The following is an 18,873-nucleotide window of genomic DNA, read 5'->3' as shown; positions in this document are numbered from 1 at the left end:
TGAGATGAGCCAACTTGAAGGCAGAGGGAGGACATTTGTTTCCTTGTGGCTTCGAAAGCTCTGGCAGCATCTACGGCGTCTTTTAGGTTGAGGGTGTCTTTCCCTATTAGGGACTTTTGGACCTCTTGGTGGGCGCACCCCCATATTAGCTGGTCGACAATTCTGTCATCTTCATCACCAAATCTGCATTTCTTGGCCACGTTCCTTAGTCTCGAAAGGAAAGTGTCGGTTGTTTCTTGTGGGTCTTGTCTTAGCCCTTGGAACTCATACCGATGGATTCTGTGGTTTGATTTGGGCTCCATATGGTTCGCAAACCTTTCAAGGACTATTCCCGGATTATTGCAGTCAGGCTCTGTTAAGCTCCAACTGTTAAAAATGTCTAGACCCTTCTCCCCGAGCCATAGTAAAATATAACTGACCTTCTCTTCATCTGCAGTTCCTTTCAGGAAGCTTTTAAATGCCAGCTGGCTCTTTTGTTTGAATTTCTTGAACGCCTCCACCACATCATCGGCGTCCCAGTTCATCGTAGGGTGGAGGCTCATTGCTGCTGTGGAGGCCGCCATCTTGTGTTGTTAGGCGGGTGCACAAAAAAAATCAATTTCTCTGCAGCCGCTGTTCCTAATTCACAATAGCGATTCACAATAGCGCGGGTTTTTACTCGAAAGTCACCGCTGCCACCATGTTGTGTCTTCGGGTTTGATGTCCTGATAATAACGACACAATTCAGGTTGTTTCAGTTGCCTTAATTTACTCCTTTATTCAGCTCCTTGCCTGTGTGGCGTAGTGATACTGAAAAGTGCTTACATACCTAATCACAGTGTGTGTGTGTGTGTGGTGAGTGTGCCTGATACAAAGTAGTGCAGGAGGTTGGGACTGCTACAATGAATATGTAGCATATGTAACATAGACAATAATAGACAATGGACAATAGGTGCAGGAGTAGGCCATTCGGCCCTTCGAGCCAGCACCGCCATTCAATGCGATCATGGCTGATCATTCCCGTTCCTGCCTTCACCCCATACCGTCCCGACTCCGCTATCTTTATGGCAGAATTTTTAATCTAATCTAAGGCCAAAGGGAAATCTAATTTTCGTCTTTATAATTGTTATCTCTACCGTCTGTTTTCTATTTCAGTTTATTCCTTGGCCGCTGCATTTCTCTCCCCAGCAACTGTACAAACACAACCCAACTACTTGCAATATTGGTAGTAAATCTGATCATGTGAGCTTCTAGAAAATTACCTCTCCCAACACTCTTCTCTTCCTATCCAAACCATCCCCTCCCCCGTACTTTCTGCATACTTTTGTTAGAGCTGTCTAATCCAACAGCTCCTAGATAGCTTTTCTTATTCTCTTATTCCCTCTTTTCAATGAATGTTTATTGCAAATAGGGTAGACACATTTAAAAAGTATTAGAGGCTGAAGGAAAAGGCTAAAAAGGTAATGTCCATATAGTAGAGGAAGGTGATAGATTTAAGTGGAGCATAAGTCCAGATCAGCTGGGCAAAACTGTCTGCTTTTCTATTTATTTCAGAATGATTTTCTTTGTCAACAAGAAATTTAGGGCAGCACAGTGGTGCAGCGGTAGAGTTGCTGCGTTACAGCACCAGAGACCAGGGTTCAATCCTGACTATAGGAGCTTGTATGTTCTTCCTGTGATCGTGTGAGTTTTCTCCGGGTTCCTCCAACATTCCAGACATGCAGGTATGTAGGTTAATTGGCATCTGTAAATTGTCCCGTGTGTAAGATAGAATGAGGGTATAGGTGATTGCTGGTCTTGGCAGACTCTGTGTGTTGAGGGCCCGTTTCCACATTGTATTTCTAAAACTAAAACAAAACTAAAGAAAAAGCAGTTGGCTCCAATATTTAGCTGTTAAATTATGCTGTGTATCTGGACATGGAAATGTATGAGAAAAAAATTACTCAACATATTTTTGTTCATGAACTTACCTTTGGAAACCTACTGACTAATTGGGGCTAATGGGTTTTAACAGGTGCAAGGAAAAGAGTTACAATCTGAGGTATCAGAAATTAAGAGTCAGGGTACCCATTTTGAAGTGATGGTGTTCTTTCCCATTAGCCTATCTAGTATCAAATTCAATTACCATCTGATTATTTTATAGATAGCAAATGCCAAATCAGACATTCAAATTATTTGAATAAATCAATATCGTCTGAATATTTACCTTCACTCCCATCCAGACAGGCTATTTAATTTTAACAGCTTCCCAACTACCCCCAAAAATATTCAAGAACAAATAAATCAACCGTGAAAAACAGTTGTGGACAAAGGGATGTACTGTTGTATGTTCAACTGCAATATACCATTACACAAAACGATAGAAATGGCATTGGATGAGAATGTACACGACATAATTAGTAAGTTTGCAGATGACACAAAAATAGGTGGTATCAAAGACAGTGAAAATTATTCTCAATAATTATAGCAGGATCTTGATCAGCTAGGTGAGTAATAACAAATGGAATTTAATTCGGGCCAAATGTGATGTACCGCATTTTGGGAAGTCAAATTATGGCAGGACGTTTGTAGTGAATATTAGGGCCCTGGGGAGTGTTGTAGAGCAGAGGGATCATGGGGTACAGGTACACAGTTCCAAGAAAGTGATGTCACAGGTAGATAGGACAGTGAAGACAACTATTGGCACACTGGCCTTTATCAGTCAGTTGTACAAGACATTGGTAAGAACGCACTTGGAGTATGGCGTTTTGGCCACCTTGCCAAGAATAGGCACCATTAAAATGGAAAGAGTGCTTGGGAGATTTACAAGGATATTGTCTGGACCTAACAGCCTGAGCTATGGAGAAAGGCTGCACAGACTAGGACTTTATTCCTTGGCGTGCAGGAGTCTAAAGGATAATTTATCGAGGTGTATAAAATCATGAGGGGGAATAGATAGGGTGAATACGAGGTATCTTTTTCCCAGGGAGGGTGAAGCAAGAACTAGAGGACATAGGTTTACGATGAGGGAAAAAAAATTAATAGGAACCAGATGGACGTTTTTTCCACCACATGGAGTGTGATGGGTATATGGAACAAGTTGCCAGAGGAAGTAGTTAAGACAGGCACATGACAACATTCCATAGACATTATATGGCACATAAATGGGAAAGGTTTATAAATAGGCCAAACGCAGGACATAGCTTAGATTGGACATCTTGGTTGGCATGAACGAGTGGGACAAAAGTCCTGTTTCCACGCAATATAACGGACTCTAAATACGTTCTGAATGAATGTATACTTTATTGTCACATGTGACACGACACAGTGAAATTCTTTGCTTGCATACCCAAGGTATGCAAATAGTCGTCACAAAAAGAGCGCTTACAAAGTTATAAAGTATCCACGCAAGTTCCCCCTTTGTTTCCCCCCCCTCCCCTACCTACGTCAGGTCCCCCTTTGTGTATAAACACTAACCTAACATCAACCTAAGATATGGTTTATGTATTTCAAAAAAGACAAAACTCAGCCTGTGGTCTTAAAGCGACATACATAGTGAAGCATGTAAAAAATAAAAGTGATTGTCACAGAACAATTTACATTGAAATGAGTAAACTAAAATCAGGAAATTATCTACTGAAAAGAAATTCCAAGTTTTGTGCAAATTATAGCCCTCACTAACAATTTATTTAATTAGAAAACATCTGTAATTCTCTATTAATATGTTCTTTGAAAATGTAATCACTAAAATGAAGCAATGCTGTTGAGAGATTATTGGCTGATTCACAAGAAGATCAACTATAATTTATCATACATCATATATATACAGCCGGAAACAGGCCTTTTCGGCCCTCCAAGTCCGTGCCGCCCAGCGATCCCCGTACATTAACACTATCCTACACCCACTAGGGACAATTTTTACATTTACCCAGCCAATTAACCTACATACCTGTATGTCTTTGGAGTGTGGGAGGAAACCGAAGATCTCGGAGAAAACCCACGCAGGTCACGGGGAGAACGTACAAACTCCTTACAGTGCAGCACCCACTCCCTACTATTTCTCACAAGCCTCCATGGTATTGGAGGGCAAGACGAAGGAGAAACATTCTTGACCACAGATTCTTCCCCACAACAATGCAAATAAAATCGGGACATTATTGCAATGAGATAATTAAGTAAAAATCTTAAATCTATTAGGTATCTGGTATTCCAGCGCACTGGTAATTCAATATGCTAGCTGCAAAAAAAAAAAGATTATTATCAGATTCATATTTTCTTGCAGTACCACTTTCCTTTCATGCCATTAAATTTATATTTAACATCATATTTATGTATCCATCATATTAAGTAAAACCTTTTCCAATCCTTCAGCAATAATGTTTGTTTCTGATGACATTCATGGGTTTACTTATGCGTACGTATCAAAAGCTGGTACATTGGACTACTTGAAGACATAATTAAAGTGAAAAAATATTATTTAAAATATAATATACTTTTTTCTGTGATGAAACATTTATAAAACTGCACTTGCATCTTCAAGATTAGATAGATCTTCCAAATTCCAATTTTATGTCTTGCTGGAAAGATTTTGTAAATGTGTATATTGTTTATATCTTTCAATAAAATAACATAACATTTCTCCTACATGTAAAAAAAACTGCTAAAGTTAAACAGGTCATCCAAAAGTTTCATATAAATCAAATGCATTATTTAGATACTACATCAGATCTAACAGGTATTGGAAGTTTTAAAATGATACGTAATGAAGTTGTAACAACTGAATAACAATCCAATTCACCTATAACATTTTAGTTTTTAATACGTACCTTAAAGTTTAGGCTGGAAGCAACAAGATCTCCATTTGGGGTAATAATAGGAACATTTTCACAGACAATTCCAACATCAACATCAATAACGTGACCTGACAGATAAAACAAAGTTATTCACAATGAAATGGTACCAGGTCACCGGAGATGTCCTTATTCTTTAGGAAACAGGAGTTCCCCTCTTCCATTATAGATGAGGCTCTCACTTGGGTCTCCTCGATATCCCGCAGCTCTGCTCTTACACCCCCTCTCCCTATTCGTAACAAGGACAGAGCCCCCCTTGTCCTCACCTTCCACCCCATCAGCCGTCGCATACAGCATATAATTCTCCAACATTTTCGCCACCTGTCTGATGAAGGCAAATACACCAAAAGCCTTTTTGACCACCTTATATACCTGTGACTCGACCTTAAAGGAACATTGCAATCCTAGATCCCTCTGCTCTACAACATTCCCCAGAGCCCTACCATTCACTGTGCACGCCCTGTCCATGTTAGACTTCCCAAAATGCAACACCTCACATTTCTCTGTTAAATTCCATCAACCATTCCTCAGTGCACCTGACCAATCGATTTAAGATCCTGCTGCAATTTTTCCCAACCATCTTCACTATCTGCAAAATCACCCACTTTTATATCATCAGCAAACTTGCTAATCTTGCCATATATGTTCTCATCCAAATCATTGTTGTAAATGACAAACAGTAACTGGCCCAGCACCGAACCCTGAGGTACACCACTAGTCACAGGCCTCCAGTCCGAGAAGCAGCCATCCACCATCACCCTCTGCTTCCTTCCATGAAGCCAATTTTCTATCCATTCAGCTGTCTCTCGTTGCATTCCATGCGATCTAACTTCCCGAGGTGCCTACCATGCGGAACCTTGTCGAATGGCGTACTGAAATCCATGTACAACATCTACAGCTCTGCCATCATCGACCTTTTTGGTCACCTAGTCAAAAAACTCAGATTTGTGAGACACGACCTCCCACCTTCAAAACCATGCTGACTATCCCTAATCAGTCCTTGTCCATCCAAATGCCTGTATATCCTATCCCTCAGAATACCCTCTAGTAACTTTCCAATTACAGATGTTAAGCTCACTGGCCTATAGTTCCCAGCATTTCCCTGCAGCCCTTTTTGAATTGAGCACAACATTTGCCACCCTCCAGTCTTCCGGCACCTCTCCAATATTTCAAGATGACTCGTAAATTTCAACCAGGGGTCCAGCAATTTCCTCTCTAGTTTCCCACAATGTCCTCGGATATATCTGATCAGGCCCTGGAAATTTGTCTACCTTCATACACGATAGTACCTTCAGCATCTCCTTTAACACTAATTGTCTCGACCCGAAACGTCACCCATTCCTTCTCTCCAGAGATGCTGCCTGTCCCGCTGAGTTACTCCAGCTTTTTGTGTCTATCCTCTGCTCTCAAGACACTTCCATTGACTGCCCCAAGTTCCTCCCTCCTCCTGTCTTTCTCGTTGGTAAATACAGAGGAGAAATACTCATTGAGGACCCGTGGCTCCACATGAGGTGACTGTTTTGATTTCCAAGGGGTCCCACTCTCTCTCTAGTTACCCTTTTCCCCCTTATGCATTAATAAAATCTCTTGAAGATTGTTCTTAATGCTATCTGCCAGAGCTATCTCCTGGCCCCTTTTTGCGCTTCTGATTTCATTTTTTAGTTTACTCCTCAGTTCCCAAAACTCCTCCAGGGATGCACTTGATCCCAGCTGCCTATACCCATCTCATGCATCCTTCTTATTCTTGACCAATGCCTCAATTTCCCTCATCAATATCCTGCTAAGTTCATAAAGAACAGAGGATGGAATTCTCAAGAATTTAGAAAGATAGGAAGTGACTTTATTTGACAGATCTGCCAGGAACCTTTCTAGTGAATCTCTGTGGCTCTTCTTCTAAAGCAATATATCATTTTTTCAATATATTACGAATTCAAATGAACACAGAAGAAAAGCTAACATTTTATCTGTATGTTATAGGCATTCACAACTGATTACCTTTCTGTTCCAAAGAATGTTCAATACTTAACCGATGTTTAGTTACTTTACTGGAATCCATTTCAGTTTCCTGATTGATAGCGGGCCTCTTATATATGCCCCTCTGAACTTCTTCAAAAACCGAAAACATGTTGTGTACTCGGGCTGTATAGCCAGCCAATTCAGTGATCTGCAAATCAAAGAAGAAAAAAAATCAACATAGCCACTTTATGATTTGGTTACAAAACAATAAACCTTTATGTACAGCTCAAGATTTACTAAATAATGTATTATTCATTTCAGCGTGCAAATGTTTGACAGGAATATGTTGAAGTCCAATTCTGGTACCCAATGATTTCCATTAGCAATGTTCATTAAATTCTTGTATTTTTTCCTCCAAGTGTCCCCAAGTTTAATTTAGGAAAGGAAGAGTGTCATGGTTATACAAAATTTGCCATTTGACTTTTGCAAATGTGACTAAGATTGCTTCTGAGACCCAGTCAATGGCAAGATTTTCTTGCCTTTTTAAATTATATATGAGTGAGGTTTATGTAGTAGTCCCATTAAAGAGAAAAAAATGGCACACTTCAAGGAAATTTGTGGAATATTAACTAAATAGCAGTCATAAATCAATCTTCATGAACTAGTCCAATTTAAATTACTTAATTGGAGTGCCCATCAAATTTTGTTACCAAGTCACATCGTGGCAGTTCATTATGGCACATCATTAAAAGCAGGGCCAAAGAGCAGGTTTAAAGATTTAATAGGATCAGCAGCAGATAGAATAAGCGAGTTCGGTATCTCAACTGTGCATCCTGTAGGGTCTTCACCTGAAACGTCAGCTATTCCTTCTCTCCGGAGATGCTGCCTGTCCCGGTAAGTTACTCCAGCATTTTGTGTCTACCAGAGTGATGTGTTTCTGGGTGATATTATAGGGAGTTTGATCAGACAAACTGTTCCGCTGGAAGCTGACCTCTGCAGCTGTCTAATCACTGCATGAACAGCAGGTTCGGGTTTCCAGTGGTCATCCACTGATATTCCAGACTGTAGCCACCGCCCGCACAAAGCAGCAATTCATTCACTCAAACGTTTGTTTTTCTTTTGCATCGTCAACAATCCAAGAACGACTAAGAAAACCAAGAATAGCTCATGGTTTGGGAAGTGCGACATATTCCCACTTGAAGAGCAGCTCCGGCACAAGTTACAATGCAAAAGAAAATCGTCACGATCTCGCTCACTCGCCAAAGCATAAAGCAATTAAACCTACAAAATCATCGTAGTTTTGTACAAACCATAAATACACCCAATTAATAGTTTTGAAAGCAGTATTTTCTTACCTTGAAGAAGCAAAACTGGAAAATACGGATGAAACGCAGGTCTGTATTCACGCAGCAACTCAGCCGGCGAGAAGTTTAGCACAGGTGAGCGAATGTTTAGCGCATGCACAGTCGAGATACCAAACTCGTTTATTAAATAAATAATTCAAGAGTTTATGGGATAGGTAGTTGATGAAACGAACAAAATTGGGGATGCAAGGGGATCAGAAACATAACACTGAGATCTTGGTGGATAATAGGACGGATGGAAATCAAGGATAAGAACTTCAAAATTAAGACATTTAAGTCATAGGTCTACAGAGAGAAGACAAGAAAGTAGGAGATAAAACTGTATGACACATGATGCAGATTGGAAGTTTTGGAAATCAGTTATCAGTTCAGCTTCTGGTTAGAGAAAGGAGTTTGTACTGGGAATTTAAGATTATGGCTTACAATGCTCCAAAATTTAATTGGAGAGCGATTGACTGACCAAATGGTGCCAGAACAGCAACCATGAGATTAAATCTTAAATCTGGGAGATTTAAGAGCCAGATATAAGAATCTAAACAATCTAATTTCAATGTTTAGATTGAAATTAGATTTCAATCCTACTTTTGTGCTACACAAACCTCTTTGTATGACGACATAATTCTTTCGATCGCATCTGCTCCAGAAGCCAGAAGATTGCGTGCTGTCGTAAAAGCTTCAGTTCGTTCACTAACCAAACTTCCATCTTCAGACGCTTGAAAAAAAAGTAATTTAAACACAAATTAAACTCTACTGAAAAAAAGCCTATTAAAAATCATATACATTTCAAACATGTACTGTACTAAATACCAAAAATAGTGACTACAATTGTGTACTGTATCTAAATTCTGGTCATAAGCTTTCACTACTCTGATCACCATTTTGAATTCAACTGGGGAACATAGAAAACGTTTGTCAGAGTATTTTAGGGCTTTCATTGTATTTCATGCAACATAAGCTTTCAATGCATTTACACTAAAATAACATTATTTGTTGTTCACCCCTTAAAAGTACCAGAAGTATATCTTTCAGCTGCAAAATTCACAATTCCTTATCATAAATAAGCTGGACTAATTCCGATTTGAGAAAAATAGTAATTCCTGAAAAGTTATTCTGCATTCTAAGCAGTACTAATAGATGCAAAATCAATAATTAAGGCAATTAAATGAAACTTACAACGTCACTGAAGGGCCCTTTGAATGTCACTGCAGACTCATCACTACCAAGAATAACTTTAATTTTTCCACAATTTTCCTTGGTTTTCCCACTGTACTTCAAAATAGTGAAAACAAGAGGATGGAAAAATATTCGGATAAGATTTTATAAAAATAAGAAAAATAAAGGGGCACACTTTTGTTGAATTTATTCCTCTTTGCTGCATTTGGCTTCAAGTTTACTGTAGATGCCAAATACTTTAGATAACGAGTGGTGCAATCCTGGGACCACAAATGAGGAACATAAATTGTTTTCTGAATAATGTTCAGAAAAAGAGTGGCATCTTTTGGGTACCTTGCATCTTAAATGTTTAAAAAACAAGAATTTCCCACTCAGTAATCGCTATATTTCTATGTTTTAGATAACTATTTATGTATATACTTTATGGGTTTGAAGTTATAACTGAAGTCAAGAGGCAAAAAGTTTAGTGTTTTTCAATAATAGTTACTCCCTAGGTTTTAAATATGCCATGGGGAAACAGTGGATCTTCTAGATCAAGAATCCTAAGCATTTTATTTTACGTGTTAAGATAAAATGGCTGCAAAAAGTTTCCATAAAAATCAATTTCCCATTAAATTTGCAAAGATTCTATCCTCACCCTGTCGTCGACTCATCCCTTCCTATGTCTTTGTGCTCTTTTAGAAGCACTGCTACTTTGCTTGGATGGTCTGACTTTGTTCTGGCAGAACTGGATGTGGAATGAAATAGTATATTGTAGAAACCAGCATGTGATGCCAGCCAAATATATGTGGGAGAAGGAAAATCTCTTCCCTTAAATGAGCGATGGACATATGGAAAAGACAACAGACAACAAAAGTGGCTCAGCTAATTGGGAAAGAAGAGTGAATAAATTTACTCCAAAATCGGCAAAGAGAAAGGAACAAATATTTTCTCTATAAAATAGAAAGTGTACTTGCTTCTTTTTCTTGAAAAAAACCCCCAATAATACTTCTTCATTTGTCCTCTTGTGGTGGAGCACTGCCACTCTAAATGAAAGTAACTTATATATTTTTTAATCCTGTCTCAGCATTATTTATTAATGCGTGGGATATAAATGTTGCAGGTTAAAACAGCATTTATTACTTACTAGACCAAGTGGACCCAAACCTCTCCTGCATTGGTGCAACACCCTCTCTTCCCCTCCTCCCCCCTCTCTCCACCCTGCCTCTCCCCCCAACCTCCCCCCTCCCTCCACCCCCCTCCCCTCTCCTCTCCCTCCATAGGAGATAGATTTAAACTTTAAAATGTGAATAACTTTAAAAATATAACACCGATTTCAATGAAACTTCTTCCATTAGCACCAAAGGGACGACGGTGAGTAAGGTGGGCCTAAAATTGTTGCGCTATCGTGTACCGTTTTGGTTGTAGTTCAGGAACAAACAAACAAGAGTTTTAGTATATAGATTGCCAATCCTGAATGGAAAGGCTCACCAGGCCATTTTTAAGGCAGATTTAAGAGCCACCACTTTGATGTCGGTCAATGTCACATTTGGGATGAACTGAGGAATGATGGCTGAATTCTTTCCTTGAAAGATATTAACATTGAAAAGATATTAGGCCCATTAAGTTTGTCTCTCACAACAGGAAGCCCTTAATTATATCACAACTGCAAAAGATTATTAACCAGCTTCTTCACTAATGACATCAGAAATAAAAATTAACTAACCTAATATTTCTGTACTTAAACTTTTTTCTCATTGGTCTTTGACATGATATTACGCACAAGATGAAGAAATCAGTCAAGGTACAATAGACATCATAATCACAAAATATGCACAAAGGTCTTTTCCGCAATTTGGGGAAATCATGAAGGTGATTGGAGAGTGGAATCAGTGGGAAGCAGAGTGTAGTTAGAAGGCAATGAAGTGTCAAGCTCGTAAAATGATCTGGGAGAATGCAGCAGGATGGTGGTTAGAGGGTTGCAGTAAGATCATAAACATTGATAAGTCATAGAAGCAAGCAACCTGACCATCTATAATTTCCAGTTAAACCTCCTCTGTAATGTTCAATGCCTTTATCAGTTATAGTTCTCACACCGATGGAATAATTTTGTGTGGACAAAATCAAAATAGCCATACTGGAATATTGCACTGTGCACATTGGATAAATCAATCAAAAATTATGAAGAACTCAACCACCAGCAGAGTGACACACTGTTCCTCCCCAGGGGCTCTGGTTTCTTCCAATGTGCTGGAGACAAATATTGACAATATTGTCAATGGCACTACCCTGAATTGTCTGTACTGTAGATGTGCACAAGAAAATGTGGGATATGGAGGGTGGAGAGCCAATGAGTGGGCATGAAAAAAAATCTGTGCAGTCATACAGCATGGAAACAGGCCCTTCAGCGCAAATTGTACATGCTGACCTTGATGCTCTATCTGAGCTAGTCCTGTTCACCTGTTTTTGGTCCATATCCCTCTTAACCTTTCCCATCCATGTTAGATTAGTTTTTTGGCAAGGTGGGTCTAATTCCATGCAGTGATTACATGACTGTAAAACATTTTATTACACTGCATATGGAAACATCCAGATTACTGCTACTTCTAGATATTGCACAAGCTACACATGAGGCATTGCGCCCCCATTCTCTACTGAACACATAACAGCAGAAGAGGACAATTTACTTAATTTTTCCAGCATGTCCTGTTTTATATCATGCTGGTGCAGTTTTTCTTATGCTATTTGTATCAGAGGAAGTGGTAGTGACACGCACAATTACATTTAAAAGACATTTGCACAGGTTCATGCATTAGAAAGGTTTAGAGAGATTTGGGCCAAATGCAAGTGGGACTAATTCAGGAAGGCGTCTCGGTCAGTATAGATGAGTTGGACCAAAGGGCCTGTTTCTGTGCTATACAAGTCTATGACTCCAGGTCTAGCCTGCTAGGCAGGTCCCATCGTCTTATTATTAGCAACTCATTACATAGACCAAGAAGCTTAAAGTACTGGCAACTGCCAACATTAAGCCACTTTCACTCGTCCCATCAGACATTCTCTTTGTTTCACATATCCCTTTCCCACCTTATTGCACACTGTAAACTAACTAATTTCTCTCTTTCCCAGTTCTGAGGAAAAGTCACAGACCCAAAACCTAATTGACTCATTTCTCTTCCCAGAGATGCTGCATGACTTGCTAATTAAAAAAAAAAAATCTATGCTTTTTTCCAGTTCTCAATCCTAGTTTCTTTAATACAGAAAGTGTTTCAAACATTTAAAATAAATGTCAAGCATTCATGAGAATGAAGTAGCTTCAGTCACTGCAAACAATTAGTAATAGAAACCCATAAATGCAAAAACAAATATTTTGAAATAAGAAAGATTACTTTCGATTGCAATTTGCCATCTTGTAAGGTTGGAATGAGGTGGATACAAATTAGATGCATGAAAATGCCATTTACTGAAGAGGGTGGGCTCAACTATAATTGCTGCTGTGAACAGATCATGATGAATTACATTTCTATTGAGCATGCAAAAACACAATAAAATCTCCTAGTGCTTCAGAGCAAATCTCCCAATTACTCATGCTCATTCTCAGCCCTGTATATTTGTCGCTTCTAACAACCGAGTTATTTTGTTTTACATTTGTGATACAGCTTTACAATCATATATCAGGCCGAATAGGACTGAGGGGAATCACGACAATTGGAGACTAACAAGGACTTGACAACAACCCTTCCCAGGGCTGAATTCCAGTTGGGGCTTCCACTTAACATTATCCTTCAATAATATCAAACCAAAATATTAATCAGATTCAAGAATCTGCCTCATTACCATTGTCTGCAAAACCAGTTGCCGTGATAATGGGTACGGCTATCATTACTAATCCACTTGCACTCCACACGTACTTCATTAGAAACTGCTCCAACATTATGTACCAGAATCTTTTAGACAAAATAAGATTCATCTGGGCAACAAGCGACTTGTAACTTTTCTGTAGCTGATTCATTTCCACCTAAGGAAAGAAAATGGAAGATTGTAAAGCAAGTAAAATCATGACCAATATTTTTCTGAAAGATGGTCCTGCTGTATTTCAAATTCATGGACAAACAATGTGCTTGAAATACCAATGAAACTGGAATCTTATGTTGTGATGTGAAATGTGGACAGGTACATGGATAGGAAGGGTTTAGAGGGATATGGGCCAAACACGTGCAGGTAGGACTAGTGTAAATAGGGCACCTTGGTCGGCATGGGCAATTAAATGACAATTCAAGTGCTGTATATGACTATAAAATTGGAAATAATTATATGAAACAAAATAAATAGCATTGCAGAATATAATGTAGTGCAAGTTTAGTGAAACTTGGGTATTTTAGATGGTCTTGAACAACTTAATATAAACTTTATACACCTAAAGTAATGCTGAAGATTTAACGATATGACTCTCTATGACTCTACAGGCAGGTGGGACTCGTGTAGATGGGATACGTTAGCCAGTGTGGGCAAGTTGGGTTGAAGGGCCTGTTTCCACACTGACTCTCTCGCTCTCTCTCTATGATAGTGTTTTCAACTCAACTGTTAACATAAGGAATTTCTTTAAAGCATTGCAATCTGCAGTTTAAGTGGGAAAAGCAGCATCAATATGTTTTCTTTATAACTCCAAAGTAACACCTATATTACGATGCATGTCCTTCTTAAGAAGTTACACTAATGTTCAGCATTTAGTGGAATGTTCATACAAAGTGCCAGAGTAACTCAGTGGGTCAGGCAGCATCTATGAAAGGAATGGAAATGTAATGTTTCAGTTCACTCCATCTTCAATGATTGTAGTGCGGCAGGGGGAAGAAAGCTCCTGATGTAGTTTCCTTACATCACTGAAATTCTGTGCGCTATACATCAAGGCCTACTTGATCTCTAGTTTGCTAAACATTTTAACTTCCTTTCCCATTCCCATTCTTCTATCCTTGGCCTACTCCATTGCCAGAGTGAGGACACATGCAAACTTGAAGAGCGGTAGTTCATATTCCATTTGGGTAGCTTATAACCCAGTGGTATGAACACGGAATTCTCCAATTTCAACCCATTTCTCCCAACATACCAGTCGCCCTGCTCTTTCCCCTCCCTCATCTTCTATCATATTTCATGTTTATCATATTCATAAATATCAAATATTTCCTTTGATAGGTACCAAAATGCTGGAGTAACTCAGCGGGACAGGGAGCATCTCTGGAGAGAAGGAATGGGTGACGTTTTGGGTCAAGACCCTTTTCCAGCAGACCCATATTTCCTTTAATTTTCTCTTTCCCCTTCCCCACCAACACCCAACTCCCTGGACTCCTTCCACTCATATCCCTACTATGGCTTTATATTTCACTCCTCTTCTCTCCTTTTTTTCAGTGTATCAAGGGCAAGAATCTTAACTTCAGTAAAATCATTTCCCCTTTGCTAACAAGCTTTAAACAAAGCAGGAAAATGGTTGAAAACTTCAGCTTTTCCTGTCTTCATACTCAAAAAACCCCTTGTGCTTATTCAAAGAGAGGCATGCTATGAAAACATGGATTAAATCTTAGAACCCAGAGGACCAGTTGCCAAATGTCATGTCCAATAATAGGATGATTTAACATGTACTGAAGTATATTGGTTTATTGCCCATTGTTATTGATCTCATAGGTAATTATCTGCTTCGTTGTAAATCACATAAAATATCATTCAATATATACAATTATAGTAGAGCCCCAATCCCAATTTAACATTCTTATTTAAGCAAGCACTGACTGAGTTGAAAACATTTCCAGAATAGGCAATCTAGTCATTTAGTTTTTAATTGTGTTGCATAGTGTGAAACCTAGGCACTATGAGAATGGCTTTTTCTAGCCTTCACAGATAGGTCAGCTTGTTTTACTGCAAAATCATTGTCACTTTAAAACAGTTCCTGACTCAGTTACTTTTATATTTTGTGGTTACTGAAAGAATAATGACATAGGATTGGGGCTGATGTTTCAAATACTTTGCAGACAAGAAAAACCTCTAACACAATCTAATGCGAACAAAGCATCATTCTCTTAAGTTGCATTATTTGGATAAGGTACATAAAGAATATTTTGTTACATATAAATTTACAAATACCCAAAATGTAAAAAATTTCCCACAAAATCATATTTGAAAATTAGTTCTTGGCCTCAACTCCAGCATAGCTTCAGAGGTCTTGATGTCCATTACTCATTCATCTGATAACAACAACTTCCAGACTTCTGGACCAGTCATTCAATCTCCCATTTGGTTTATTCAATTTTTTCGCACTATTTCCATATTTGCATGATGTGGCCATGGAAATTGACCGAGAGCAAGTCTGAGGTCATCCTATTCGCCCCTCCCTCCCCCCCGACTCCATCAAATCGATAACAGGCAGTCTTGGAAACCTATCCTGCCTAGTCAAACCGCATGTCAAAAACCTCGGCGTGATATTTGACTCTGCATTAAAGTTTGACAAGCAAGTCAACGCTGTGGTAAAAGCCAGCTTCTTCCAACTTCGTACCATAGCTAAAATCAAACCTTTCCTCCAATTCGATGACACTGAAAAAATCATTCACGCTTTCATTTCCTCCCGCCTAGACTACTGCAACTCCCTATACACTGGGATCAGCCAATCATCCCTGTCCCGCCTGCAACTGGTCCAAAATGCCGTAGCGAGACCACTGACGGGTACCCGAAAAAGGGACCACATCACGCCGATTCTGGCCTCTCTCCACTGGCTCCCTGCACGGTACAGAATCAACTTCAAGCTCCTCCTATTCACATATAAAGCCCTAAATGGACATTCCACCCCCTACATCATAAATGTTCTAACCCACCTCTCTAACTCCAGGTCCCTCAGGTCGGCCGACTTGGGGCTACTCACTATCCCGCGGTCTAGGCTTAAGCTCAGGGGTGACCGCGCTTTTGCGGTTGCAGCTCCTAGACTGTGGAACAGCATCCCTTTCCCCATCAGAACTGCCCCCTCCATCGACTCCTTTAAGTCCAGGCTCAAAACCTATTTCTACTCCCTAGCGTTTGAGGCCCACTGAGGAGGCGCTGTGAACTGTTTTGTATGTGCTGTTATGTTTGTGTGCTACTGTATGTTTGATTTTTTTCCTTAGTACCTAAACAGATGTACAGCACTTTGGTCAACGTGGGTTGTTTTTAAATGTGCTATACAAATAAAATTGACTTGACTTGACTTGACAACAATCTGATCATAGGTTCTAGTCAATAGTCAATGTATTTGTCACATACACATAAATGTGCAGTGAAATGAAAAATTACCCGCAGTTCAACAATAAGACCAATAAGAATAATCAATAAAAATGCAATAACACATACAATCATAAACCAACACCAAACAAAAGAAACATCTATCACAGTGAGTCTCCTCCAGTCCCCTCCTCACTGTGATGGAAGGCCAGAATGTCTTTCTAACACGTGTCCTTGACGGTATACTCTGTATGATGTAAAAACGTCAAAATAATCATTTTCAAAAATGAATATTCCTCTTCTGCACTGAGTGACATTATCAGAATAAAAAGAAAACAATAGTTTAAAATTTTAAAAATTGTAAATATAAAAATACAGATTTAGAAATATAAAAGGTAATATAAATCTTTGTTTCCACAGCCTCCTGAGCTATATTACAAATGAATTTGAGATTTATACTGTCATGGAATGGCAGAAAACTTAAAGATGTAGGTCACTTCTGTAAACAGAACTAAATCACAGAAAAATTGAATCAGTGCAAATGGATTCAGTGACAAAACGATATCTTATGCAGAGGCTATAGATATATAATAAAAATAAGACTCAATTTTTTTAAATTTGGGATTTTAGGGAAAGTTTCTTGCCTGGGACACCTGGAATGCACTACCAGGGGTGGTGGTGGAGGCTGACACGATAGTGGCATTTACGAGGCTTTTGGATATGCACATGGATATGCAGGAAATGGATCACATGCAGGCAGAGAAGATTGGCTTAATTTGGCATCACATTTGGCACCTTCATTGTGGGTCAAGGGGCCTGATCCCATGTTGTGCTATATTTTAAAGAGGCTGTATACAAAGCTCATTTTTTTAAAATTAGAGAATTTAGGCAAAGATAGGTCTCTTGCTATTTTTATGAAATATATCAATTTTCCTGAATTTCACTACCAATCTTATATATTAATTCAAAGCATTAGGTAAAGTATAAAGTGTCAGGTGTAGTTTAAAATAATACACTAATGGCCTCATGCAACCATCTCTCACTGTCATGATAGCCTTTGAACCATCAGTTTAATGAGCTCCAGGTTTACTGCAGAAATCCTTACCCTATGACCCCTGTAGAAAGCAATCTCTTCTGCATTGGCGATAATTCGTGAATGGATATATCTTAAGTATCCTTTCCTTTGGGCTTCTTCGGCCACTAGTTTACCAAATCTTGGAGAGAAGGCTCTTAATACCCTGGCTGTGGCATAGACGACGAGGCCTGCTAAAAGTGTTGGTCCCATGGGGTTTGCTCCACGCGAAGATGCCGTCTGGATCAATGTGTAAGAGGTCAGCATCACGTCAAAGATTGGCTTCGTCAAGTTGGAGTACAAGTGTGCGATAGACTGTGCAAACATTAAGATATCTTCTGTCAGTGACTGGTCTGGATTTTCCAATCTCCCATCCATGTTGCTAACCTTGTAGTAAGTCTGATCGGTGAAATAAGTGCGATATGCGTGATCTACCAGACGAGTGCGAAATGCCAAAGCCAGCTTACATTCCAGATAACGGATCATACTATTGACAAAAGTGGCAGGGATGGCCACCAGAAGCCATTTGACCAGCTTCAGCACGAAGCTTTTAGGGTTTTTTTCAACGATTGTCTTCACTATCTTCCCGTCCAACACGGCCACGTAAATTGAGAGAAAAGTCCTGGAAATCAAAGCCACCGAATGCAGGCAGAGTAAGCCCAGCTCCTTGGTGAGCAGTTTGGGGAATAGGATTTTGCCGAGACTGAGAAGCTGCTGACAAAACTCGTCGTCAACAGTGGGAGATTTCTTGTCAAAGCAGTGGCTGGGCGTGTGACGAGGTGAAGATGTACCAGGCCGCAGTTTGCCATGGAAGTGGTGTTGGAGAAGCGGATACAACTTCTTCACGCCATAGGTGGCCAAAGCCAAGAGGAGCGCTCGGCGGGCAGCCGTGGACTTGGTCCATCTCACGGCGGCAGCAATCTGCGGGAGATGGGACATTTGCACCTTTTACCTGTCCGATGTGCGGCGGAAAGATGAGGCGGCGGCGGGCAAGGCGCTCGCGGGGGTCATGGCGTAGAGCAACGGCTGCTCCCATCCGGTGCCGCGCCGTCTGCTGCGTCATTACGTCATGACGTTTTCACATCATCGCGTCGGCTGCGTAGAGCACGGATGGGGATGGGGAGGGTCAAAAGAAGGGGGCGAAGAAGCTGTAGCTCCTGGGGAACAAAACCCCCGAGGATAAGATCTTTTCACCCATCCCGTCACCTCCCGTTAGGGAGTCCGCAAGCCCCATAAATCCAGCCGGGGGTGGAGGGGGTCGGGCGGGAGGAGGGGGAGCCGCAGACTA

The 18,873-nt window shown here is 40.0% G+C and overlaps 1 protein-coding gene across 3 annotated transcripts in view; it reads right to left on the bottom strand.

The window, feature by feature from the left end:
- The window catches only part of abcd2 (ATP-binding cassette, sub-family D (ALD), member 2), a 42,343-nt gene extending 23,704 nt beyond the window's left edge, over nt 1-18,639 (bottom strand). The window contains exons 1-5 of one of the 3 annotated variants that reach the window (XM_078419875.1): nt 18,538-18,639; nt 13,115-13,295; nt 8,728-8,840; nt 6,804-6,972; nt 4,785-4,879 (exon numbers count right to left, since the gene is read on the bottom strand). In XM_078419875.1, coding sequence (XP_078276001.1) covers nt 4,785-4,879; nt 6,804-6,972; nt 8,728-8,840; nt 13,115-13,295; nt 18,538-18,621 — 642 coding nt within the window. In that variant the 5' untranslated portion in view covers nt 18,622-18,639. Of the gene's footprint in view, nt 1-4,784; nt 4,880-6,803; nt 6,973-8,727; nt 8,841-13,114; nt 13,296-17,618 lie in introns of those variants that run through there. The other 2 variants (XM_078419874.1, XM_078419876.1) reach the window with 2 other exon arrangements.
- Nucleotides 18,640-18,873: the final 234 nt, after the last annotated feature.

Source organism: Rhinoraja longicauda, chromosome 23 (assembly GCF_053455715.1).
Source record: "Rhinoraja longicauda isolate Sanriku21f chromosome 23, sRhiLon1.1, whole genome shotgun sequence".
Lineage (NCBI taxonomy): Eukaryota > Metazoa > Chordata > Chondrichthyes > Rajiformes > Arhynchobatidae > Rhinoraja > Rhinoraja longicauda.
This window is presented reverse-complemented; position numbering and strand designations above follow the sequence as displayed.